This window comes from Anolis sagrei, chromosome 1, assembly GCF_037176765.1.
Source record: "Anolis sagrei isolate rAnoSag1 chromosome 1, rAnoSag1.mat, whole genome shotgun sequence".
Lineage (NCBI taxonomy): Eukaryota > Metazoa > Chordata > Lepidosauria > Squamata > Dactyloidae > Anolis > Anolis sagrei.
The window spans coordinates 114,337,943-114,365,328 of NC_090021.1; the positions used below are offsets into that span (position 1 = coordinate 114,337,943).

Below are 27,386 nucleotides of genomic sequence, written 5' to 3' on the forward strand. Positions count from 1 at the left end.
ACTGATGCTAATGAAAATGTACCTCTTGATGTCAATGCTCCTGAAATTAGTGAGGAAGAAACTGCTGTAGGTTTGGAAAATGCCAATGTTCCTGAAATTAGTGAGGAAGGAACTTCTGTAGATTTGGAAAATGAAAGTACCAGTGTTCATGAGAATGTTTCAGAGGGAAGCCTTGACCTTTTCCTCCCTTCTGCACCTGGTAACTTTAATGACAACAGAAGGGGCCAGATCTGGCAAGATAGAAATAAATCACTCAGCTTGCGAAGGTCATCTCGAATTAAATAATTAAAAACATTGGCTTCAAAGCAGGAGGGCGGTTCACGGAACCAATTCTTGGGCTTTAATTGCCTTCTGTGGGGCTGACTTTCTCAGTTCAGGCATCGTTTCAGAATTGATGAAGACCTTGGCAGTTCTCCCGGTTTCCCTGGCCATGGTATTGAAAGATTTCTAGGATATCAAGTACGGTTAGTGGATTGCTAACAGGTTCCAGTATTTCAGTGTGGTTTTGGGTTTTGCTTTGTCCATTTAAATTCATGTTTGCTGATTTTGCTGTGGCTTTTGACTTGCATTTTCCCTTTATTTTGTAATCATTTTTCTTCAATAAAAAGGATTGTTTTTCACAGTCAAGTGTGGTGGATAGTTATCTTAGGGCCTCGTTCCCTGCTCTGGATCGCAACACATAATTCAGTACTGTGTTCTGTGTTCTGTGTGGTGGTAGTAAGGAGACAGAAAATGGAAGTCTAAAATTCCTACCTGGCCATTAAGTGACCAGTCAAAATCTGTGCTGAGTAATAGAGCAAGAGACAATCAGGGCTGAGACAAAAGGAAAGACTAGAGCAGAAGGAGGCACCATCCTTCCCTGCATGCTCTGGAGCCAGGATATCTTGGACCATGGTCATCCCTCTGCTCCCTTCAACGGGTTTTTCTACTTGAAGAAATGTTCTGTTCTTGACCTAACAGCTGTCTTTTGCACAGCATTAACCAAAATTCAAATTAAACACACACTCATACTATCACCAAGCTTAAAATATTACCATAAATGTATTTGTAAAAATGTGGCAAGTATAGCTGTAGTTGTGCAATTTTTCATGTAATTGCCCCCCTTTAAAAAAACAGTTAAGAGCTTATCTACATGTCTCTTTCGATTTCATGATGTCTCTATAACTGTCATTTTGCTGTGATTACAAAGCATGGGCACTTATATAGTTACACATAGTAATACATTAGTCATAGATCCTTGGAGCTCCTCTACTTCAATCTCTCTGCTAATTTGATATCTTGTTGATTACTCTTAATTAAAGTAGACCCAGTCAATAAATTCTTGAATGAAGAGTCAACATGTAGATAATTGTAATGAATTCTATGGGTCTATCAGTTCTAGCCTGGAGTAGAATAAGACTTGAATTTTATTTAGAAGTTAGGAAATGTGAATGTATAATAAAACGGCTATTTCGTTGCAATAACCAAGCTTTTCAAGTATATATTTTAAATGCTTCCTCTCGTCCTTGCTTTTTCTGAAGTGAGTCTCAGAGGGATGTGTTAGAGGCTTATGAAACAAATCTGCAAACTCTTCTAAGTAGTCTTGTCTCTCCAATCTCAGTACTTTCAAGAAAGATACTGATACCCTTGGGGAAAGAATATATCTTTTTCTTAAAACAAACTGTATTATGTCTTCATGGACTGGGTGAGAAATTAAATAAAATATAGACATGATGGGCTGCGATTTACACATTGTTTTTGTTGTTCAAGACTTTGACATTGCATTGCTAGCTCTGTATGTTTTACTCTGAAACAGACAGTGCAATTCATTGCCATTACAGCACACAAAATGAATAGTTCAAGTAGTTTCTTCAACAAAAACCAAAGCCATATTCCACTCTAATTACTGTGTTCAGTGCATGGTGATGGTATGAAGCAGACTAACACAACTTCTGGAAAATGTTCAACTTGCTCCTCATTGTACGTGGAGCAGGAAAGCCTTTTTGAATGCATGATATTAATGTTCTCATTCAAGTTCCTATGCCGGCCATAATCAAAGCTATCCTCCTTACTGCACTATCTTCCATAGCATAGATGTAAGACGGAGGCGAATAATAAAATATGAAACAGAATACGGTCAAATCCCACGCTCTCCTTGTTCATAGGAACACAACTCTCTATGAAAACAACAAAAAAGCCATCCTGGCATTCGGAAGAGAGTATAGGGTTTGAACTGATGAGATCCACAACAGTAGCATTGCCAATCAGAGGGCTTCCTGCACACCCTGTTGCTGTAGATTGATAACAGAAGTCAGTATTATGTGATGGAACCAAAGGGACATGGGCTGTCATGCCAGATGAATATTATGTCATTGCACTCTGAACTCAAAATTAGTGCCCAGCTTCAATTAGCATGTTATTGAACGAGGCACAGCTGCATGGGTGCTGGTGGTATCTGCAGATATAAATATCTGCTGCTGTGTGGGTTGTTTCTGGTGTTCTCTACCTCTGCTTGCTTTCCTGTCAAGCTGGAAGAGAGACCCAACATACCATGGATACTTCAGAGCTGCTAACTACCCAGAACACAGAAGATGGGAGTCAGGATGGGAAAATACCAGAAATCCTCAGGCAGCAATAGCATGATGAACAGCAGTGCTATTGCAGCAACTGAAAGCAATTGTAGTGGATGGGACTAAGGAAAACAATTATGATCTCCTTATCCACTTGAAATCTATGGTTTCGCTTCACCCCTCTCCAAAATGTTTGTGGGACTCTCTGGTCCCTCCAGTGTGATTATATGGTATTACACCAGCCCAACTATACTCAAAATATAGGGTTTTCTCTTATCTATGATTTTAGGTATTCATGGGGAGTGTGTGTATGCATGTCATGAAATGTATTCCCCATGGATACAGGAGGTTATAATGAAAGTGGGAATCTCACCAGAATATAGCTAAATGTTTCATCCCACTCAGCCCAATTGTTTTATAGTTTCCATTCAAAGTCCCATGCTTACATCCTAATTTGTTTGAAAATATGTTTTTCCCTCTGCATGAGAAGACCTGGAACATGTATGTGCCTTCCATTTGTATGTATTTTCAATTAACAATGGCTGGTGGGGAAAACCTTAACAGGGCTGAACAGCTGATTTCTAGGCCTGGGTAACAACGGAAAAATTTGTTTATAAAATCGATTTGTATTTGGGGGTTTTTTTTGTTTCGATATTTAAAATAATTACAAAATTTTCCTTTTAAAAAGTTCGATATTTACGAAATTTCGTAAATGGTAAAAAATTAACGAATCGATTTCCGAAACAATAACGAATCGATTCGTTAATGGCGGACGCGACCGCGAAATACGCTAAAAAACCTCCAAAACCTTCTGAAGCTTCCCTCTCCCTCTGTTGTTGACTGTTGGTGTGATATTATAATTTTTTTTCACTAATTAAACCATAAAATTGGCCCAGACATGCAGAAATAATAACGAAACAACCTCAAAACAATAACGAAACGAATACAATATCGAAATACAAAGCATTTACAAAACGTTTTTGAAAATTCGTTTTTTTAAATAATTGCTCCAGAATGGTTCGTTATCATTTTGTAATTGAAAAAATTAACGAATTATTAACGAATTACGAATTAACGAAACGAAACCGCCCAGCCCTACTGATTTCCTCAGGATACTATAAGTATCCTGTGCTATCTATCTATCTGTCTGTCTGTCTGTCCAAATTGCTTGTGGACAATGCCGTTGGCGTTCCCTGAATAGTGGGCTATGATAATGTCTGTAGAGACACTGCAGGCATGTGTTAAGTTTTTGCATTTTATGAAACTGCTTTTCATGCTTACAGCTCATCTTGGCATCTACTGAATATGGCAGACATTCCTTTGGCATAAAAACAACATCGTGATATGATGTGTAAATAGGATTACCTTGCTAATCAATTTGAAAATCATCAACCATAGTTTATATGTAAATATATGGCAATGCTAATGGTTCTATACATATCATTCTGAATTACATTGTTTATATATATTTCACATAACCATAGTGAGGTGCTCAAGGCATTAATGTTAATGGTGCATGACATTGTAAGCATCTTGATTGCAATCTAGATTGAATCAAAGCCATAGACAAAATCAGATTACATTGCTAGCTATTTACCATACATGCTCATTGTAAATTCATTGTAAAATATTGTATTGACAGCAGGTGGCAACCTTTCAAAATTGTATTTGTCGAAAATATTTATTAGCTGATAGAGAAAAGTGCGTTTAGGCTGAATGTCTTCTTGTTTTCATCAATCCTATGCTTTCTTGAAAAGTATCAATTAAAACATGTTTAGTTATCATCTTATCTCATATAAAGTTTATTTGATGCAGAAAAACCAGCTGTTAAGGTTGAAAAAGCCTGCGGCACTCTAACAGAGAAATGGGCAGAGAAAGGAGTGGCTGACAGGAAGAGAAAAAGCTCAAATGACATGCCCTCCAACATTTCACAGATGGAAACTGGGACATGTGTGGCTAAGCAACATCACAGTGGTCATGCTGGCAAAGATTATACATTAGACAAACACATAAAGTTAGGAGAGGCTGCAAACAGATTGCTTTTGCTCTAGGCTACAAGGAAAGACAACTTTTCATCCCTTGTGCTCCTCTGTCTTCTGCTGAATCAGCTGAGTGCAAACTACCTTTGCACTTTGAACTCAGTTTGAAGCAAATGAAGTAAACTGAGGGGAGCAGAGATAATATGGAACATTTTAAAAGCTGCTTTAAAATATGGAATGACAGGATTAATTGGGACTTCCCCTGCCAAATTGGGATAGCTGGAGAGTAGAGAGATTGTAACTTTAAGGATCATCAATTGATGAAAAGGATCCAATTTTTCTTTTGTAGAGCCACAATCCTTTTGCATTAGATACATTGAATAATATCTTTAAGTGCTCTCTAACATTGAGTTTTCTGATGTAAAGACACACTGACTATGGTGTGAACCAGGTGGTTCTCAACCTGTGAGTCCCCAGGTGTTTTGGCCAGCCAGTTTACCAGCTGTTAGGGTTTCTGGGAGTTGAAGGCCAAAATATCTGGGGACCCACAGGTTGAGAACCACTGGTGTGAATCTTTCTGAAGCCTCATGGCAGTGGTCTATGAGTTCAGGTCTCTCTTATCTAAGGTTGGACCTCATTCACTTTCTATTCACACTCAGATGGGGAAAGAAAAAAAAATCTTCCTTGGTACTTTACAATGTGACCTAACAGCAATGGGGTTACCTTCTAAGGGATATTTTTTGGCATAGTGTTCATTTGTGTATGACACAGAGGAAACATTATGTATTTTGGACACAGAATGTAGAAGATCCCTATTTCAATCACTAGAATCACCAGTTAACAGAGTCAGATACAGGTGATCAGTTAAAATTTATTATTTCAACTATTGTCCTGAGATTTTAGGGTATTGCGAGTCACAGCTGATAGCAGATTCAATGGATATGGTATGACAAGTTACTAATGTTTTCTCTTTGGATGTCCAAAAATTTGCAAGATTCACCACTGAATTGATGGATTTTTTTTCTCTCCCCTGCTGAAGAAACCAGCCTTTAGATTGTTCGGTTCCCTTCAGTTACCGTCCAGTTTCGAATCTCTCGTTCCTAGGCAAGGTGATTGAGAGGGCAGCAGTGGAACAGTTGCAGCAATTCCTAGATGACACAGCCCGACTAGATCCCTTCCAGTCCGGCTTCTGTGCGGGGCATGGGACAGAGACTGTGCTGGTCTCCATCACGGATTACCTTCGATGCCAGCTTGACCAGGGTGGGTCAGCGCTGCTTGTGTTATTGGATCTCACAGCAGCATTTGACACTGTCGACCGCAATCTTTTGACCCACCGCCTTGCTGTTGTTAGAGTCAGGGGGACAGCTTTAAACTGGCTGTCCTCCTTTCTTCACAACCGTGGACAGCGAGTGGAGAGGGGAGGCCTGGTCTCTGAGAGGTCCTCTCTATTTTGTGGAGTTCCTCAGAGGGCCATTCTCTCCCCTCTGTTATTTAACATCTATTTGCGACCACTTGCTCAGCTGGTTCGGGGTTTTGGGCTTGAGTGTTATCAGTACACCGATGACACTCAGCTGGTGCTGAAGATGGAAGGCCAACCGGACTCTGTTCCTGATTGTTTCCATCAGTGCCTCGAGGCCGTTACTGGATGGCTGCGTGCCAGCAGGTTGAGGGTGAATCCAGCAAAGACGGAGATCCTATGGCTGGGTCGACCAGGCAGTGGGGACATCCAGCTGCCTACCCTGGATGGTGAGGCGCTACGCCCGTCATCATTGGTAAAGAGTCTGGGAGTCCTTTTGGACCCTCTGCTGATGAAGGAGGCCCAGGTCTCCGCCGCTAGCAGAACCATCTTCTTTCATCTGCGGCAGGCTAGACGGCTGGCCCCCTCCCTGTCCAGGGACGACTTAGCTACGGTGATCCAGGTCACGGTCATCTCAAGGCTGGACTACTGTAATGCCCTCTACATTGGCCTTCCTCTGTCGGTGATCCGGAAGCTCAAGTTGGTGCAAAATGCAGCTGCCTGGCTTCTTGCGGGAATTCCGATGAGATGCCACATAACACCAATCTTACTGCAGCTGCATTGGTTACCAATTGAGCACCGGATCACTTTCACAGTGATGGTACTCACCTTTAAGGCCTTGCATGGTCTGGGGCCGATGTATCTGAGGGACCGCCTCACCCCCTACCAACCCCAGAGATCCCTCCGTTCTGAGGACCAAGATCTATTGGAAGTCCCCAGTGTCAAGAGCTTGCGTCTAACAGCAATCAGACACAGAGCCTTCACAGCAGTGGCACCATCACTCTGGAATACTCTGCCACCTGAAGTCTGTGCCTTGCGGGACTTACCAGCTTTCCGCGGGGCATGTAAGACATACCTGTTTCGACAGGCTTTTAATGTTTGATAATGCTGTTTTAAAATTGTTTTAAATTGCTTTTAAATTTTGTTAGATTTTAGCTATTCTTGTAAGCCGCTCCGAGCCCCAGGGGAGTGCGGCATATAAGTTCAAATAATAAATTAATTAAATAAATAAATAAAAAGTAGGGTTTTTTATTTTAAATTTCAAAAAAATGTAGGGTTAGGTAAAGAAATATGAATTTCATATGTTTACCACCATTTGCAAAACTCACAATAAACCAATACTACAGCTCTAGCGTGGTCTTGCCTCTTACAGTCCAATAGCTGAACACCCATTTATTTTTACCATTGTTAGGAGAGTTAGGCTGGATCTACACTGCTCTATATCCCAAGATTGCTTATCCCAGATTATCTGGCAGTGTAGGCTGATATAATCCAGTTCTAAGCAAATAATCTATGATTAGATCCTGGAATATAGGACAATATAGATCCAGCCTTAGCAAGCATGGCAGAACCTGACTCTGAAGTACTAGAAAGGCCTCTTGTATGGAACCAAAACTGAATCAATGAATTATGAGAGAAGGTGGGGTTTGCAATTTAAAAATGCAACTACTGGTACTATGACAATGACTTCATGTATGACAGCACTCATTTTGATGACTCCTTTGTCAAGTTTTGCACAATTATTTTCATTCTGAAAGTACACTAACCAATTATGTACACTAACGAAGCATGTGGCTCCTTTAAAAAAAGTCTCTCTGGTAGATGGTATACACAGTGTTTCTTCTATAGAACACATCTTCTTGATCTGAGTTCCCTTTAGAAATTGTGTCCAGCTAAAATCCACACTGAGCTATATAGCCCTGCTTCTTACCTGGGCATCGTTGTTCACTGCACCGTCTAATCTCCTCTCCCGTTCCTTCACACTGTTGTCCAGTGATAGCCACTCCTTGACATATCCTTATTCTCTTCTCCCAGCCACCATCACATGACTTGGAACAACCACTCCAGTGGCCCCAGTGATTCCATTGACCATTTGCTGCTTGGAAGAACTTAAGATCATCAGCATACCAACAAAATGCATACAATCAACTGAATAATACAAATTTTAAAAAGGCAAAACATTATTAATTTTTTAAACTACTCTTAAGTATACTCCTGATCCAGTCACTGTTAAGAAAATTATAATAATCCTATTTCCAGAGCTGTAAACGTGTGTTTCAATATATCATTAAGACAAACAGGAATTCAGTATGCTTATGTTATGCCTTTTGTTTTGCCTTTAATGTCTTTATTAGAGAAATAAAGCTGAGATTCAACTGGGAGGCAACACAATGGAAAAGAACACACTTCTGAGTAGGAATGCTTGGATTGCACTGTAAACACGGCCTGCTGACAATCACATTTTCTCATTTTGGCTGGCACCAATTATCACATAATATTTCAAAATAGCTGTCTCGCACTGTTTTAGATTTCAGCAGCTATGCTATTATTTCAGCATTTTATTTCTAATGTTTTTGTTCCTTAGCATTCACCACTGTATGCTTCTATTACACCTTTCTTGCATGGTTTTCTTTAATATAAGAAAACCATTGTTTGACATGAAACAAATATTCCTTTCAAAAGTGTTCAGAACAAAATCCCTATAAATCTATTCATAATGGTGGAAAGAATTGCTGCTTGTAGCTTTCCCTTAATTTTGCAGATAAACCAGCATTATGTTACCCTTTCAAATTTCTCTTTTATATATACATATAAACACACACACATACATAATGTTCCAAATTTGTTTAGCAGTGTAAATTGCCTACATCTGCGGAGGAACCAGGGCTTTCCTATTCTCTTTGGCCCATTTGTGTGTGTGTGTGTCAGGAGTCACTTGAGAAACTGAAAATCGCTTCTGGTGTGAGAGAATTGGCCATCTGTTAGGATATTGCCCAGGTGGTGCCCAGGTGTTTTACTATACTGTGGGAGGCTTCTCTCATGTCCCCACATGGGAAGCTGGAACAGAATATGGGAGCTCACCCCGCTCCCTAGATGTGAACTGCTGATCTTTTGGTCAGCAGCCCTACTGGCACAAGGGTTTAACCCATTGCACCACAGGACGCAATGAAACTAAGGGGGGTCATTTATATTAGTCCTTCCAGGACCTGCTCTTAGTTGTGGGAACAGAACACATTTCCCTAACCTCATGCTATTTCTGCCCTTATATAATTTTGTCCTGGACAGTTATTTCAGGCTACAGACAGGCAATCATTTATACATTGTGCTGTTTTGGTGCATGTTAACCAGCTGGTATCCTTAACTCATCCTGGTATAAAGGAGTTTCAGTCAATAGAATCATTCTGTCTACATTTCTTCCCACCATCACCTTTCATCTTCAGATGAAGGGTGGTTCCATGGGAGGGAAGTCAAGGTCTGTCTTCCATTATATTCTCACTGTCATTAGTTATGCTACCAGCCATTTATTTATTTATTGAAGGAAAATAACTAGGATGTTACCGGATGGAAGCTATAGCTGCAAAGTACTCCTGTATTCCATTGAAGTTTTCTTTTTAAATGTAGGAATGACAATGCACCCTTTGAGTTTCCACAAACAGCAGTAGTTTTTGGAAGTAGGGTAATGATCAACCTTCCTCAAAGACTTCCTTCCAAAGGTCTTTCCAAACCCCCTCTGCACCCAGTTCAGTTTTCCCCAAACCTCTGAATCTTTTGAAGAAAATCTTTTCAGACCTTCACAGTTACACCCCACTGTGCACACATTTCTTTCATTTCCTTGCCTCCAAAAGGTAAGGGCTGACAGTGTTTTAGATGCACACACTCAGAAATAAGTGTTTTCAGTGGTCCTGGGTAAAACTCTGAGCTCTCCCTTCACCTTTATGAAAAATTCCAAGCAAGGCAACATGAAGCTATGCCTGAGGCATAACATTTTGGCCGATCCCATGTCTGTGAGGGCCCTTCCACACATCTGAATAAATTCCTACATTTTCTGCTTTGAAATGGATTATATGGCAATGTGGATTCAGATAACCTAGTTCAAAGCAGATACTGTGGGATTTTCCGCCTTGATATTCTGGGTTATATGGCTTGTGGAAGTGCCCTGAGATGGCAAATCTACCCTAGGTGTTAGCTTCAACTTCCTTCTCCAAACCACATTCAACATATCAAAGAACCAGAACTTTGTCCTTGGAATAAGTTCTGCTTCCCCGACAGCCCCATTATGTTCAAATAAAAACATGGAACAGATTCACCACTTTGTTGATATGCCAACTAACTCTTCTGCCCATGACAATAATAGAGGGAAGGAAACACGCTGGCACGTCATTTCTTTGAAGAAAGGGTTGGAAAATACTTTTCTGATGCAGTAGCAAAAGGGAACATAATGGTGACACTGGCTGGGCAGCTCTTGCATGCAAACACTCTTTATCCTCAGAGGGCCCTTCCACACAGCCATATAACCCAGAATATCAAGGCAGAAAATCCCACAATATGTGCTTTGAACTGGGTTATCTGTGTCCACACTGCCATATATTCCAGTTCAAAGAAGAAAATGTGGGATTTTATTCAGCTGTGTGGAAGGGGCCTGAATTTTATTTTAATCACAAGGGTGAGATCTTGAATCCGGTGAGATCCTGGATTACTAATTAGTGTCACATCTGCATGTTTCAGTGTTGAATTTTCCACAATCCATTAAGAATATTGATAGCATAGTATCATAAACAGCCTCCTACTATACAGCTAAGTTCATTTTTTACAATTGAAGAAGGCAGAAGCCAAAATGCTGTGTAATATATTTTAAGCTCTCTCTCTCTCTCACACACACACACACACACACACACACCAACACACACAATCACACACACACAAAGAGTATACCCTCATTCATTTCTGTGGCACTAATATATAATTACTGTATTGATATTGTATATGTGGGTGCATGGACACACATATTTGCTGTTTGTGTGCATGTATGTGTAGATACACACACACAAACACACAGAACAAATATGATAATTCTAAAGCAATGGGATAATAAAAACTAATATTGTACTAATATGCAAAAACATGAAGGGAGATTTGAGAAGCAGATAAGTGTATATCCTGGTGACCTTGGGGAATAGATCATGTGTTGGTGCTCCTCAGAGACTGTCTGTAGATGAAAGGGCCAGCTCTTCTGCAGCAGAAGCTCCTGCCATATCCAGCCAGAAAGAGAACCATTGCAGACTCAATGGCCCAGCCTGAGTGCTAAATATGAACAAAGCCTGTTGTATTATGAAATGTTGGCTAGAGTAGTCTTTGATATAGAAAAAGACAACAAATAATCTGGGAAAACAGCAGTTAAGATGTTCCCCATCTCCTGATGCTAGAACAGAATGGGATGGACCAGAACAGCAAGAAAATGACAATGACTTGCTAAATAAACAGTAAATAGAAGTGCATGTGTGTAAGTGCCTTCAGTTTGCTTGTCAACTTATTATGACTCCATACCATTATATTCCTGTGCAAGATAATTGACGGTTCTTGGTATTTCTTGGTCTTCCATTTAAGCAGCAAAAAAAGCCAATGGGATTTTGGCCTGCATCAATAGGAAAATAGTTTCTAGATCTAGAGATGGCATGCTTCCCCTCTATTCTGCCTTGGTTAGACCATACCTGGAATACTGGTTCTAATTCTAGACAACACAATTGAAGAGAGAAACTGACAAGCTGGAATGTGTCCAGAGGAGGGCAACTAAAATGATCAAGGGTCTGGAGAACTAGCCCTATGAGAAGTGGCTTAAAGAGCTGGACATGTTTAGCTTGAAGAAGAGATGGCTGAGAGGAGACATATTAGCCATGTATAAATATGTGAGAAGAAGTCATAGGGAGGAGGGAGCAAGCTTGTTTTCTGCTGCCCTGGAGACTAGGACACGGAATGATGGCTTCAAACTACAAGAAAGGAGATCCCACCTGAACATTAGGAAGAACTTCCTGACTGTGAGAGCTATTCAGCAGTGGAACCCTCTGCCCCAGAGTGTGGTAGAGGCTCCTTCTTTGGAGGATTTTAAACAGAGGCTGGATGGTTATCTGTCGGGGGTGCTTTGGATGCAATTTTTCTGGTTCTTGGCAGAGGGTTGGACTGGATGACCCATGAGGTCTCTTCCCACTCTATGATTCTATCATTCTAAGTACTAACTATGGCTTGCTTAGTTTCCAGGTTCAGGAGGAATCTGATGCCTTCAGTGTATTTGTATCAAACAGCAGTGAACTGGAGGCAGCATGGAAGAAAACAGAGAGGGAAAACCCCTTTTTAAATAAAAAAAAATCTGCTTTGAAGATTATCATACATTAGATTATCCTAATTCTTTGTTAAACTCAAGTAAGTACTGCTTGTACAAGCAGAACTACAACAATAAAGGTACATGAATTTCTATTTTACTTGGCAACCCTAGCTACAATTCTTAAAATCTCTTCAACTCCCAGAATCCCTTGGCCAGCACTGCTAGATTGTAAGATTGTAGGAATTGTAGATTTTTTAAAAAAGGAAAATTCTCCACATGTTGGGATGGCAAACCATGTTGGGATGGTAAACTTGGTTTCAGACCCTTACTCAGCTATCTTAGAAAGATCTCTTTTAATATTACTTTTCCCATCTTCCCAAAATACACACACACAGCATACAAGAATGCATTTTATTTCTTGAGAGGATGATACGTACCTGTGCATTCGGGGTTGGAGCACTCCCTGCTTTCCGCCCATGGACCTCTGCACTCTGAGCCTCCATGAGCAGCTGCCGTACACTGTCGGCTTCTCTGTTGTGTGCCATTGGAACAGGTCACCGAGCACTGACTCCAAGCACTCCATTCTTGCCACTGGCCATCAACTATTGCAACGCACACAAAACAGAAAGAGAAACTTGTGTTACCTGACCAGGTAAATCTAGGAGAGGTCCATAGTTTAGATTATTGATTTTGTGGTGAGAAATAAAATGTGTTCTTGTAAATCAGCTGTACTATTTTTATACCACAATTCACATATATCATTTGAGTGAATTTTCAAACTCATTTTAGATACACTGCCCAGGCAATTTTGGCAACAGGGCAACACAGAGGAATAGATAAAAAGACAGACAGACACACAGCACTGTCATTCAAGACAGAAAACACATTAGAATATGTAACAGCGGCCAGTGTTCAGATGTGACTATGAAACAGGCTACCAAAGGGAACAGTAATCCTTCTTTCCACTCCTACCTCCATAAAACGGTGGGCATTTTATGTAGAGCCTAGACAGCATCTATGAGCAGCCATGTGCTAGAATGAAGAGGAATGGAGTAGAATACTACAGAGAATGAATATGATGACTTCTCTTTATAAATGGGTATACTTAGGGTATGGGGAAAAGGCCTCATTATATTCTTTTTTGATCCTTTTGAGTGGAATATTACACTATCAAATATGCTTTTAGGATTAAATGTATCATTTCAGGGCACTCTTATCTGAAAATGAGTTCAGATAAAGTTCCTTTTGTGCAAATGTGCTTACAATTACGATATAATACTGTGAGTGTTCTTCCTTGATCTTCCCTTGTTACAACATCTTACTAAGATGGATTCAGCATCTAAAAGAAATCTGTTTCACTTTTGCATGAACACATTGATTGGCATTATGGTCAGAGAGAGGTTCTGCTTAGTTTTCTATTCAATTGCAATTGTGTGTGTGTGTGTGTGTGTGTGTGTGTGTGTGTGTGTGTCAGGAGTGACTTGAGAAACTGCAAGTTGCTTCTGGTGTGAAAGAACTGGCCATCTGCAAGGATGCTGCCCAGAGGACTCCTGGATGTTTTGCCATCCTGTGGGAGGCTTCTGTCCCCGCATGGGAAGCTAGAGCTGATTACCTAAGCACATTAATTTTTGATGGTGACATTCTGCTCCTTGACCATCTTCGTCCCTAAGCTACAATTAATGCATGCCAATTGGTATAGTTTCTAGCCACATTCTTTCTTTGAATAACCACTTTTATTGTCCTTCCCATCCCTTATGGCCGAGTATGACTTTCCACTTCACCAGCTACATATCTCACTTCACCAGCAGCTTTCAGAGTAATGCTAATTCTCTAGGAACAGCTCTTATAGCACGATCAGCCAAAAATCCATCCCAACATGTGAACTGCAAGTGACCCAAAGTGTATGATGATACACAGGCCTGAATATGAGGCAAAATAATGCTAGGTCTGCATACTTTATTTTCAAATCACTACACAAAGAAGCAGAAAACTTCCAGTGTGATTCTGTTCCCTACACAAAACACCAGCTGTCTTTGGCTCTTCTTCAATCATTATTTAGCAGTAGCCTTTCTGGCAGACTGCAGTAGAAAGAAAAAACAACAGAGGCATATAACTTCCTCTGCTGAGGACAGCAGCCATTCTAGTAGAACATCCTATCTGTTTCCATTTAGCTGATCAATACAAAAATGAAATTTTATCTTTGCTTTTTCTTCCCCATCCCTGTTACCGTATATGACATACGTAAAATTGGACTATGTGGAATTGTCGTGTCTATTTATAAGACATTTTGGGAACACTTTTAATTGTGCAGCATAATAATTTATATTAACAGAAATTAATATAGTATGTGCTGAAGCACTGAGTGGCCCTATCTTTTGTTTCCGGCTTGATATGTGCCATATCTGCTAAAAGTGAATACTCAGAACTGACATGTAGCACATTCCGCCAAGATCCCTCCCTGGAAGTCAGTCTCTTGCATGTGATGCAACCTGTGACATGAATACACATGTCATTCTACCCTCTGACTATACTGAGTCCCCTGTGAGTGGTGCCAGGGATAATCCATCTGGATAGCTAAATCACATTTTTAAAAGGAACGTGCAGTGGCAAGTATGGAGAAGTGATGGGCTAAAGGAGTAAGGGAAGACACCACTTTAGGTCAACTGCACAAAGTCCTGTTGATGTGGTCTTAGGTTGCATTCCTGTTTAGTATATCTCATGCATCTCATGAAGTGGACAATTTTCCATGAAGGCTTGTGCTGTAAGAAATTTGTTAGATGTTAGATGCAACAGGACTTTGTTATTTTACTTCAAGTAGAATGTACTGAAATCTATGAAATATCTTTTCACCTTTAGCACACAATAACTGGGAGGCTGCAGACTCAATCATACCTAATAAAGTGGGGCTTGGTTCATGAGTAAGCTCATGATGCAGAACACAGTTACCAGGTGGATATTTTGAGTTTCTTCTTCCATTTACACAAGGAAGTAGAAGAATACTAAATTGATCTGTTACTGAGAGAAAGCTAGACAAGCATTCCAAAACCAGAATACAACATATGGTATTGACAATCATGCCAACAATATACAATTTTACATCACGATAGACACAAATTACCTTTTCACCAGATAACATAGGACATTGTTCATTTTCTCTGATGGTTCAGGAGACATACAAAATGTTTTGACAGTAGAGGTTTGATAGCTGGAAAGGGTACTTACATCAGATTATGCTGACAAGAGGATTGAGGAGGACATATAACAACCACACTGTTACATGATATCCATCTATCTCCTTTGAGTCGATGGAATTGCACTTGTATTTTAGAACAACAGAAAATCAACACTGGTGATAGACACCTGATATTTGAATCTGGGTATATAATTTTCATCAGAGAAAGCTTGAGAATGCAGCTGTCTGCAGAAGATTTTGAAGGACTATTTCATCTTGATTGAACAGAAAACTAGAGAACCTTCTCCAGATATGGATACACACTAACAGATTTCTTGTGCAGCCTTGTAGAAAGCATTAGTTGCCTTTCTTTTCTTCCTAGATCACATATAGTATATAAGTAACATGCCAGACCAAACAATAGAATATGTTGTTCTTGTGAAACATGACTGCATTGTGAATCTGTTTGAAGTTAATTGCTGGTGGATCATTCAACATCTCCCAGCCCTTGTTTTCCAGAGTCTACCATTTTATTTGCACCTGGTTTTACTACACTTGTTGGTAGTGCTCTTTCATTTATTACTGCATGGGGATTTTTTGCAGATGATTTAAGTATGTTTGAACTGCATTGCTCCTTTTTACTTTTTCAATTTTTATTAGTGCTTGTGTGGAAAAGTTTTGAGAAATACATGTTGGAGAAATAAACATTGGACAGTAGAAGAAACATAGATATAAGGCCCACATGAATGCAACTAACAATCTCATCATATGGGGCTAGATTTGGTGGCAAACGCTGATCTAGCCCCTGTCACCCTCTAAGCTGGCTGGCTCCCATCAATTGACGTACTGCCAGTTCTGTGGGTGCAGAGGTGTGGGACCGGCATGCCGCCACCACCTTGGCAGCATGGGAAGCTTTCCGTGTTGTACAATCTGTGGGGGAAGCCACACACATCATGCGCACTGCACACTTTCCCCCATGTGATTACCCTACCAGTGAGGCATGGGACACTGGATTCCCCACACCTCGCAGTGAAGCAGACCACTGCCTCCTTCTGCCATCGGCCATCTGACGAGGTAGTAAGCTTCTTAGCAGGCTGTACTTATGGAATGATTGTCAAAGATCCCACATAAAGGAACATATTGATATTACTTGGGCATCATATTGGAAGTCTAAATTCCTGATTTGAGCTTCTTCAATTCAAAACATACTGAATGTTTAATACAGATGTACTAATATCAATGCTATTGGATTATGCTAATATAGAATTTATCATTTTATAATATTGAATTACATCAAAAGAAAAAATTAAAATGCATTTCACATTGTGATTCTCCATTTTGTAGTTTATTTATTGCAAATAATATCACTATTGTTTATTTCCAGGAGCTACCAACTAGCTTTTCCTTTTTGCCAAATGACTGTAAATCCCCAAAACTTCTTAGCCTATAATATATATTCATGCCTAACTCAACCTTTTGTATAAGTTAAGTTCAGGTCTAGAGGGCAAAATTATGGATTTGGATATGATCCGTGAATAAGTCTAGGATCATTTCAGAGAGGGGAAAATACTATACTTCTGTTTTTCCTTTCAGGCATGGGAAAAGGCCAGAAGTTATACCACAGAAGAGATAAAACAGGATTGAAGCCTCTTTAGGTTCTTCTGGGATGGACTATATTCTTGCCTTTTGTCTCTTTACTCAGATAAATATGTGATTTAAATTTATGACACAGTACTCACACTGACCTGTGGATAAGTCAACCCAGTTTTTTTATTGTTTTTTATTATAATTTCTAGATTTATAGGAGTACATAGGGTGTATATATCAACAGAATCTATGGAACAGAAAGGGGTCCTTTGATTTCTGTGGATTGTTCTAAATGGTGTGGAATGTGACCCTGAACTGAATAACATATATTCCATCTCATACCTCTCTAGGGTGTTCCCCTTATTATAAGCTTTGCCTTTATGGAGGCAGGAAGGAAATGGGAAAGCTAAACTACATGAGACAAACATCATTCCTAGTTAAGGTTCAATGCAAGATTCCTAGGCCATCCTTTGGCAATTAGTTGCATGCACATATTCATAATAATTAGTGGTCAAGATATGTAGAATTGATTTTTGCAAGTCTAATGATGTACAGAGACCTAGTGTTGTGTTTGAGCATTGGAGGAGGACTATGAAAATGAATGTTTGAATACCTACTAGGACACTGGGTGACTTTGGGCAAGTCGCAGACTCTCAGCCCCAGAGGAAGTAAAGGCAAACCTCCTCTGAACATATATTGTCTAGAAAACCTTGTGATAGGTTTGCCTTGGGGTCACCTTAAGTCAGAAATAACCAAGGCACACAACATCAACAGCAAACAGTGTGCCTGATTTTGATGCTTGCTATATTTGAATAACAAAGCCCTCCCTGAGTCATTACTAAAACTGATTTGGAATGTTTGTTTTAAGTCTGAGGACCAATCTACACTGCCATTATAATGCAGACTAAACTGGATTATATGGCAGTATAGTTTCATATAATCCAGTTCAACGCTATTCAATTTGCATGATATGAGTCTACACTTATCATATTATATGGCAGTGTAGAGGGGCCTGAATCCACACTGTCCATTATAATGTAGGTTCAGTTCACCTTGCCATGTGGATTTCTAGAGAAAGTTGAGAAAGACAGACCAAAGGACTGCTTGGAATGCTCCGGGAATCACATTTTCCACTCTAGCGTAATGGCATAATGGATAGCACATTCTTTCTCCAACAGAATAGAAACCCTTCAGGTCAAATAAAAATCCAAGTGAGATAATTTGAATATGTGTCAACTTCTGCTCAAGTTGTTGAGATAGAACTGAGGGTGGACAACTTATCTCCTTCAGCTATCTACCCAGGTTATCATTCCTCAAGGTGCTAGTAATACAGAAAACGAGAGATGGTGTCTCTTTCCTCTTTGGGACCATGTGCTAATTCCTTAAAGATAAATGTTATTCTGGCATTCTCCAGTCTTCCTTGGATTATTTTTACCCACCTAACCCAGAGTACTGGACTGAAATCTGGAACACTCAGGTTCTATTACTTATTGAACCACAAAACGTGCTGATTGAGCCCTCTGTCTAAGCCTGCCCTACTTCGGATAAAGTGCAGGGGAACAGTGCCATGTATGCTATCTTGAGCTCCCTGAAAGAAGTGCGGTGGGGGGTATAAAAGGAGCAAATGTGTGTATATCCTTTTTTTCTTGGAGTCACAGAAGTGGACTGGGTAGCACCTTTGAAAAGACTAGCATTTCTTCCCTTTCAGCATCACAGTGAATGGTGAGAGAACCTCTTTGACAAATGCCAGCATTGAACTTTTATAACTGAAGGGCATGAATGATGTGCAGGGCAAATATAAAGTTGGCAGTTTATATCTAATAAGCCCTACCGGGACACCCCTCCCTCCCAATACTATAGTAATGCATCATCTTTTAGATTTTTGGCCCAAACTGGAGGAAAAAACAAACAAACAAAGGTAACCACAAAGGCACTACACTGAATAAACCAAACCAACTTCTTAAGTAACAAACAGTTAATCTATATATGCTCACCAGGGCAAAGAGCAATATTGCAAGGCTTATGCTGTGTTTCAGGTCCATCACATGATCTTCCCCCATACTGGGGAGCTATACATGACCTTGTTCTAGTTCTTTGGCCTCGACCACATGTGAATGAGCACAAACTCCAGGGTGACCACTCCTCCCAAACTCCATGTACTGTAATAAAGCAAAGAGGCTTTAACAAGAAAAGAACACGAGTAAGCAGGTTCAAAACAAAGGGGTTAAAAACAGAGAGAAAAGAAAACAGCATGTATGCCATACGCATGTATACCAATTCACACATCTTTAAAGTGCTGCAGAATTTGGTATGCTAGTTCTGTTTCAAACACAGATCACCTACTGATTATTGTGGTTGAAAATGTACACAGGATTCATAAAAATAAGAACAAAACACCATTAATGGGATTTAAGAAGCAATAGATACAGAATCACAGTCTTTAAATTCATTCCAAGGACTGTGGATGTTTTGAAGCATATACACCTCCCTTTCATCTGCAGTCTGCTCCATTTATTCCAATGAAGAGCAGAAATTTACATGCACAAGGAAACACTGGATATAAATATACTTCTTTCACTGGAATAAATTAGTTTTTGTTATTGGTAGGGAACTCCAGGGATGTACTGGAACATGCCGGAACTCACAGAAACATTATAGCAGTTTCTCAAACTGTGCTCCTCCAGATGTTTTTGGACTTCAGGTCCCACAATTCCTAACAGCTTGTAAACTGTATGGGATTTCTGGGAGCACAGTTTGAGAACTACTGCATTAGTGTACAGTGTCTTATTTATTTATTTATTTAAAAAAAACACTTTACAATAAGAGCTATTTTAATATGGCCATAAATATTTGATCATATGACATCCCATTATTTCATGTCACATGTATCTAGTAATAATCTGACAAACATGGAACAACATGATTTTCACCAGGTGCATGAATAAGGCTAGACTGACTCAGTCTCTTGAGTAGTGTTTACTGCACCCAGTTTCCTGAAATTTGTTTACTGGGATTAATTACCTGAGTCCAGTTCTTACAGTGAAAATTCTGGTGGGAGGGATAAATGATTTAAGCAACCATATGGTAACAAGCTTCCGTACAAAGGTTTTGCAAGCAATGAAAGCATGATGCTTTGGTATGATCTGACTGAATTTCAGTGTGCTCTGTTATAAAATGTCAGACAGATATCAATTTTCTCCGGTTAATGCATGAGGATTGCTTGAGTTGTTTTCTTAAATGTGGATGCAACATAAACATTAAACTTTATATTTACATTTTCATATAAACTCATATGTAAGATAGCTAGCTTATTGTTTTTAAAGCAATGGGCACAATGAAAAGAACTGTATGCCTGACTTACTTAAATCAAGAGGCATGTGTGTGCATTTATTTACATAATCACACATGAAGAAAACATGTTTTTAGTGTGATATGGTTGATGTAGTTGAAAAGAGGTGCTCAGACCTGTTTCCAGGGTGATATGGATACAAGTCCAATTCAATCCTATGGCTAGCCTCAGCCTTGCCATATAATCCGAAGGCAACTCATTTCATCCTTTACAAATCTGGGTTATCTTTGACATGATGGCTTGCCCATGTGAGAGCAAGCATTAAGAGGTGAGACCTTTTGATTGTGCCCAATGTCTAAATTAATTACTATAAAAGCAACAGATACTCTTTTAAATCTTCCTTTTCCCTCTTTTATCTGATTTATAAATATTCATTTGACCTATAAAAAAGGATAATGTTTAACATAGGATGAACCCAACATTATGTAACTGGACTTTTGCTCCAAGAAAGGAAGTTGCCCCTTTCCCTCCACACACTAGAATATCCATTGTCAGCCAAAACTAGTTAAGAGAGTTACACAACCATTTGGAGAATATTTGAAAATATGTATGCATGACGCTTCATTTTATCCACTGAATGTGTTTGTTCTACTAATTGAAAATACTTAAGATATGCTCATGAGATAAGACAACAGTGGAAAGTTATCCAAAATGGAGATAGTAAGCAAGAATCTCACCCTAAATAAAACTATAATTTCTTTGAAAAATCTCAAAGGAAGGGTGATAGTTGGTCTGAAATTAGTCCAGTTAAAAAAGGGCAACACATGGGGTTCCCTTCTCTGGAAGCATTATTCTCTGCACACTTAATGTGTGATGGGCTTACTTCCATTCAATTAGGGCAGACAATTTGTCAGCCCTCATCATGAATGGTTCTCAACCTTTAGTCCTTCAGGTGTTTTAGACTTCCATTCTCAGAAACCACAGCCACAGGGGCTGATGATGAAGGAGTCTTGATATTGAAGTCCATAATATTTGGAAGACCAAAGGTTGAGAACCATTTCTCTTAAACTGGCAAACGTCTTACATTATTTTAAAACACTCAAGGAAGTTGAGATCTTGTCCTTGCTTCCTTTGAATTATGCTTATATTTAATGATACCTAGGTTAACACCTGTAACGTACTAGCCTATGATATCCTTTTACAGAGATGCTATATCTTGTCCATTTGATTAATGATTCAGCTAGATTATTTTTTTGACTGATACCTTGGTTAATGTCACTGGCTCTAAAGAAGATAAATAATTGATTTTTAAAAATCCATTAGCTTTAATAAAGTCAATGGGGTTTGAACACTAATGAGGCTTCTGTGTATTGATGCTGTTAATGCAAAGCTAAGATATTTTTCACACATTTGAAATGTTCTGAAGAATGATAACACAGAAATCTTCTGACAAGAAACCCACACTTTTATATCATTTGTATTTTTCTAACAGTGACATGATCTGACTCTTAGTTGTCAAATACAGAATAAGATATCTAACGGGTGAAATGATTTTCATAATCATGTCACAAACTACATGAGATCTTTGAATCCAAATGAATCTTAAGTGGTCATTTTAAAGATATGTGGCACCAGTTCTGTTAAGGATTCCATCTTACCAATGGAGAAAAGTAAAACAAGAAATGAAAATATAATGTCAAAAGTAAGTTGTACAAATAGGGATGCTATAAAAATAACACAATTTATTCTAACTGGTTCATGTAGAATTGTTAAAATAATGTTCATAATTTTGAACGTTTCTGGAAAAGTAAGAGGAACAAAAAGAAATAAGTATTTAAAAAACTTTCCAATTACAGTGAGGCTTCAAACCTTTTCTTATATTTGGAGACTTTGGGCATAATCAGTATTTATATATTTATGGGTTTTTTTGTCACAAGTAGCAGCACAAAAATGAAAACTGAAATTCTTATAATTTGTGTTTTATACCATCTTTCTGATTTTGTGATGATTTATAAATGTGCAGATATATGAATCAGGATTCAGGAGTTAGCCTTAGGACTGAATGCATTCTTCTCCTACCCTTTCTTCTCTTCTTGCACAAACAAGTTCCTCCACTCAGAACTGAGTCTAAGCCAAGTTTCAGTTTAGCCTGAAACAACTTTAGATCCCAGTTAAATACCTCTTTTCTTTCTTCTATTACAATTTACTATGGCAAAGGTTGATGCTAACTAGGACATTTATCATGGACCATTTGGTGCAAAATGCCACTGCAATAGTTGGACCAAGTTCCACAAGGGGCTACCATCATAAATGACTTTGCAATTAGTAAATAATATAATATGGAAGTATACACAATAAAAAAATCCATATTTCTGTAAGTTTTGTTTTATTACAGAAAATATAATTTTATTTTGTAGTTTATTCTTGTTTATATTCTGAATTGGCTATATATGGGGACACCAAAATTTTTTAGGCGTTTGGGGTCTCTAAATGCCTTAATCCAACTGTGATGCTAACAGTTTCCTTGATCATAGTCAAATAGGAGGAGAAATTCACCCTTCAGTGAAGAAGAGATAGGAAAAAAGAAGAGATAGGAAACAGAACATGTGTTTCACTACAGTTAGAAAGGAGTTGTGTTTTGTGAGCATCATCCCTCTTGCTAAGGAAAGAAGATTTTGGGTGCAACAGATATAGGATGATAAAATAATATATTACTATTATCCACTATTACTCTTAGGGTATAGACAGTTAGATACTTTATAATAGCTAACCCTGTCTAATAATTGCCATCTTGACCACCACTTCCATATCTGAATGAATGGAAAGGTGATAGTCCTTTCTGGCAAATAATTGTCCCCACATTGTGTGGTATAATAAGCCACATTACTACACTGGGTCCTTGGTACCCATTGGGGTTTAGTTCCAGGATCCACTACAAATACCAAAATATGAGGATGCTCCTGTCGCAATATATAGGATAACCTAGTTAAATGATTTGACTACATGACAAAATCAAGCTTTACTTTTTGGAATATTTTCCAGTCCTGGGTGATTGAATCCATTGATACAAAATCTATGGACAGAGGGGGCAAACCATATCACAATTTTGTGCTGGCATGGCTCAGCATTTTCTCATATTGACTCCTATGTCTTGTTTATATTACCAGAGTTATCAAAATTTGCTTTCAGACATGAGTTGTTACCCGTAAGTTGTTATCCATTACCTGATTCAAAGAAGAAAGGGGAAAAACTGAAGGTGCCTTAAGAATTATGGTAGAGTTACAAATACAACAGCTTTAGAAGATAACTAATAATTGCACTCCCTTAACCTCACGGAACTCCCAGTGCACTAACCAAATATTTAAATACTAGTGTTTAGCATTAAACAGTTCAACAACACCCACAATTTTATTTATTGGCTGCTAACACTACCTGGACAGAGGGCAGTGTTATTGCAAACCCTTGTTTCTCTTAAAGGGCCGCTGCAGTGTGTCCCGTAAGGTGATACACAAGTTCTGGTTCGCACCTGCGACCCTTGACCACAAGTAACAGAACATGAACTCCACTGGGCCCACTCTTCAACACCAGTTTCACCTGTATCCAAGACAATAAACAAAGATGAATACAGCAATGAGCATTAATATAGATTTGTAATAAAAGATTTGAATGGCATGCAAGTATCATTTAGAAATAATAATAATAATAATAATAATAATAATAATAATAATAATAATAATAATATAGTTTAAACATAAAGGATCACTGAAATAAAGCATCTATGGAAAATTATGCAGTGAAATAGAAAATAAACACAAGTCAAAAAGTAAAATCATGTAATACATGGCACTAAGAAGGAGAAAAATTGAGCTGATGCCTAATTGATAGTTTTTGGTTTACTGCCTTTGTTCTAGTAATTGTATTACACCTCTGTGCAAGTGGCTGCTCCAAATTTTTCACCTCTATTTGCAGACATATGGCAGTGAACTGACAATTCAAGTGATAGAGAATAGATTGTGAGACCTTGTCCTCAACAAATTATTCAATTAAGATAACATTTACAGTGAACAGTGGCAATATTTATTGTTTTATATAATTTTGCAATTTGGTGGTTTAGTCACCATTTTCCCCCTCCATAAGATCTTGAAATGAGTAAAGCTGTGTGGCACCTGGCAAGAAAGGCTATTAGAAGCTATTAAAAGAAAATCTTTAAAGTGGCCCTCTTTAAGACAGGGTAGAGAAATAAATAAATGAACAGGGGGGGGGGGGGAGGAAGCATATACATAATGTGTGTGTAAGTGAATGTGTGTGTTTTTACAATGCGTTTCTGTGCACAGAAGAGTCTAAAGGACTCTGCAACACCCCACTGTTTTCATGATGGGATTTTGTGAGTTTGTGACATTCCTTTGGCAGATTGAGTAGAAATGGCATGGGGAGAAAATGGTGAAATTGTGGAAGTTGATCAAATCTTTGATGCTGTCAACAGGGAATTATTGAATGCCTACCACTCAGTAGAACTGCATAAAATCCATAATGAATAATGTATCCAAAATGTTATTGCTTCTTCTGAAATATTTCTAAGTGTTTAAATCATTTTATCAAATGTATTTTAGCTCTGAATATATTGGCTCCCCCTCACTTTTTTTTTGTAATTTAATTTCCTAAGTATTGCCTTGGTAAATACTCCAGTATATCTTTGATTTTTTAAAAATACATAAATGTTATAGGACTTTTTCCCTCCTAGTACATATGAGCAGACCCAGGCTATGTTGCATTCTTTTCTGGGTGTCTAACAAAATGACTTTTCCCTTATCCATTATTGATTTTCCTGAATATATTTGACTTGCTCTTATTTCAAGGGAATACAGTTAAAGTTCTAATACTTTACTAGGAAGTCTTGTGCATTACTTCTGAGTAACCCTACATAAGATTATGATTCATGTATCTTTGTAAGATTGAGAACACTATTAAAATGTAGTTATAGGCAATTCAATGCCAGGACTCTTATATGCTCTATATGCTACCTTTTTTTAGCAATGTATAGAAAAGTTACTTTTAGGACAATAGCTTCCAAAACCCTTCTGCCAGCAAGACCTCTGCAGAATTCTGAGAGTTTGAAAAAGTAAAAACCCAGAATTATAAAATAAAGAGGAGACATTTCTGGAAGGAATAAAACTGTAATGGTTCAATAAGAAATTGGAGGTAGGTATAGTGGTAGAAGATCAGGGTATTTAAAAACTGTCATTTTTTTTTAAAAAAAATAAGAACCTGACTTACACCTGGTCAGGCAACTGGCCCTTCCAACTTGACACTGTTTATAGCAATCTTCTTGAAACTGGTGCATCTCCCCATCCCGAGCCAAAGCTTTGGACTAAACCCCCATTGGTCTAACTCAAAACAATAATTGCTATATTGCTATTAGGGGGAGGGGGAGAATAAGGTGGAGATGAAGTTCAAAACATCTAGAAGACATTGGCTTAGGAAGTCCTCTCTTTTAAAAGTTCAGAAGTTTTTACCCTGCTATGTAAAATTATGAGTGTTGTTGAACATTTACCAATTATTGTGGGAATGGGTCTTTTCTGCACTCATGACTCTGTTTTGCCCAATAAATTTTTATGCAACTCTGGGTATATAGGCATATAAAATAGCCATCCAAATAAGGCAGGCTGAGTTTCTTTTCTTTTATGGAGTACAGATGAAGCATTTGCTGCTAACAGATTCATGTTAATGTCTTAAAACAGCCACAAGCTGGCAAGTTACACACATTTTTCATGACCCCAGCATTCAGTTATGAAACCCCAAATGTGGTTGCAACCCACAATTTAAGAAGATTTGATCTAGAGAATAGTAATCTTGCTTTACTCTAATTAACTGTGATGGAATTGAAGTTAATCATGTCAAACTTTCCCCACTGATTGCTTTGGGATTTAAGTATAAATGGTATTATCTGGATTCAACTCTATTCCTTTTCTTTAAACATTTGATGAATTGCTTTCTATGATACAATATTCTACAACTCTATTCCTATTAGGGCCTTTATTTTTAGTTTTCTTTAATTTTAAGCATTTTTGCCACTATTGAAGAAGTTTTAAAAAGGTCACATGGCCAAAGATGTGCTTAATTTGATTTTCATTATATAACCATTTCTGCATAACGAATGCAAGTTATACATTTTTCCTTTAAAAACCTAGTGAGGGTACACTGATATTAACATTTAAATATTCAGCTGTAACATATCACAATTCTTGAACTTTTCACTTTTCACTTTTTATTATTTAAATATCAAAATGCGGAAGGCATATAATATATGTGCAGCTGATGGAAAGGTTGGCAGGACTGCAAATGGTACATCTAACTAGAAGATGGCAGTTGTTATCTATACATAAGACTGCCATTATGTTTTGGAGTTCACAAAATACAGTATACAAAAGTATATTGAATTGCAGTCTGGTCATTCCCTTAGTCTGTAGTCCTGCACAGCCTTTAATTCTGTTAAAAACATAGGTGTACTCCATGCTCCAAAAGAGGATAGAAGGAGATTGCACATCTGTGTGAAGTGGTCCTATCAGACATAAAGTTGAGTATTAAAGTAGAGACATAATCTCAGTAAACAAAGAATGTCATTGTCTGAGTAAGTAACTAAACCTAAACAAACATTTGCTTTTTATATAGTAGATGTTGTTATATGATGGATGATGTTAGTAACATCATTAATTTTGCAGTGAAAATTAAGTGGTTTTGAAGATGTTTATAATTTTTCCCCATCAGAACTTCCTCCGGATATGGGCCAAGCTCTAAATTATCCTGTGTTGTTTTTTGGAGATACACTGATGCTAAATATTTGCCTTTAAAAAAAATACCTCTCAAATATGTCGTAGCTTTCAGTTCACCTTTTCTTGTACATGTAATATCAATTTCCTGATGCATGCGTGATCATTAATGAAATCACATGGTGCAGAGATAGAGAGTTAGGAAATCTTGATGTGGACATGAAACTGTGTAAGTATTACTTCTGATCTGGGATTTTAATCAATATGTGAGTGTACTCATGTGCAGTAGGACACTGGAAAAAAATGGTGGATGGAAAAACAGCAACAAACCATGTGATTCAGAACCTCTCCAAACTAAACCAGAAGGTGGGCAGAGAGGAATGCAGGGCAGAGCCAATCCACAAACAATAATAAAATGGAACAGGACAGG

The 27,386-nt window shown here is 38.4% G+C and overlaps 1 protein-coding gene across 5 annotated transcripts in view; it reads right to left on the reverse strand.

Moving 5' to 3' along the window:
- ADGRB3 (adhesion G protein-coupled receptor B3) overlaps positions 1-27,386 on the reverse strand; it is a 596,417-nt gene that overhangs the window by 349,296 nt on the left and 219,735 nt on the right. For 3 of the 5 annotated variants that reach the window (XM_060752829.2, XM_060752830.2, XM_060752828.2), the window contains 4 exons: positions 23,622-23,783; positions 18,895-19,059; positions 12,579-12,743; positions 7,756-7,920 (listed from right to left, as the gene is read on the reverse strand). In XM_060752829.2, coding sequence (XP_060608812.2) covers positions 7,756-7,920; positions 12,579-12,743; positions 18,895-19,059; positions 23,622-23,783 — 657 coding nt within the window. The remainder of the gene's footprint in view (positions 1-7,755; positions 7,921-12,578; positions 12,744-18,894; positions 19,060-23,621; positions 23,784-27,386) is intronic. The other 2 variants (XM_060752832.2, XM_060752831.2) reach the window with 1 other exon arrangement.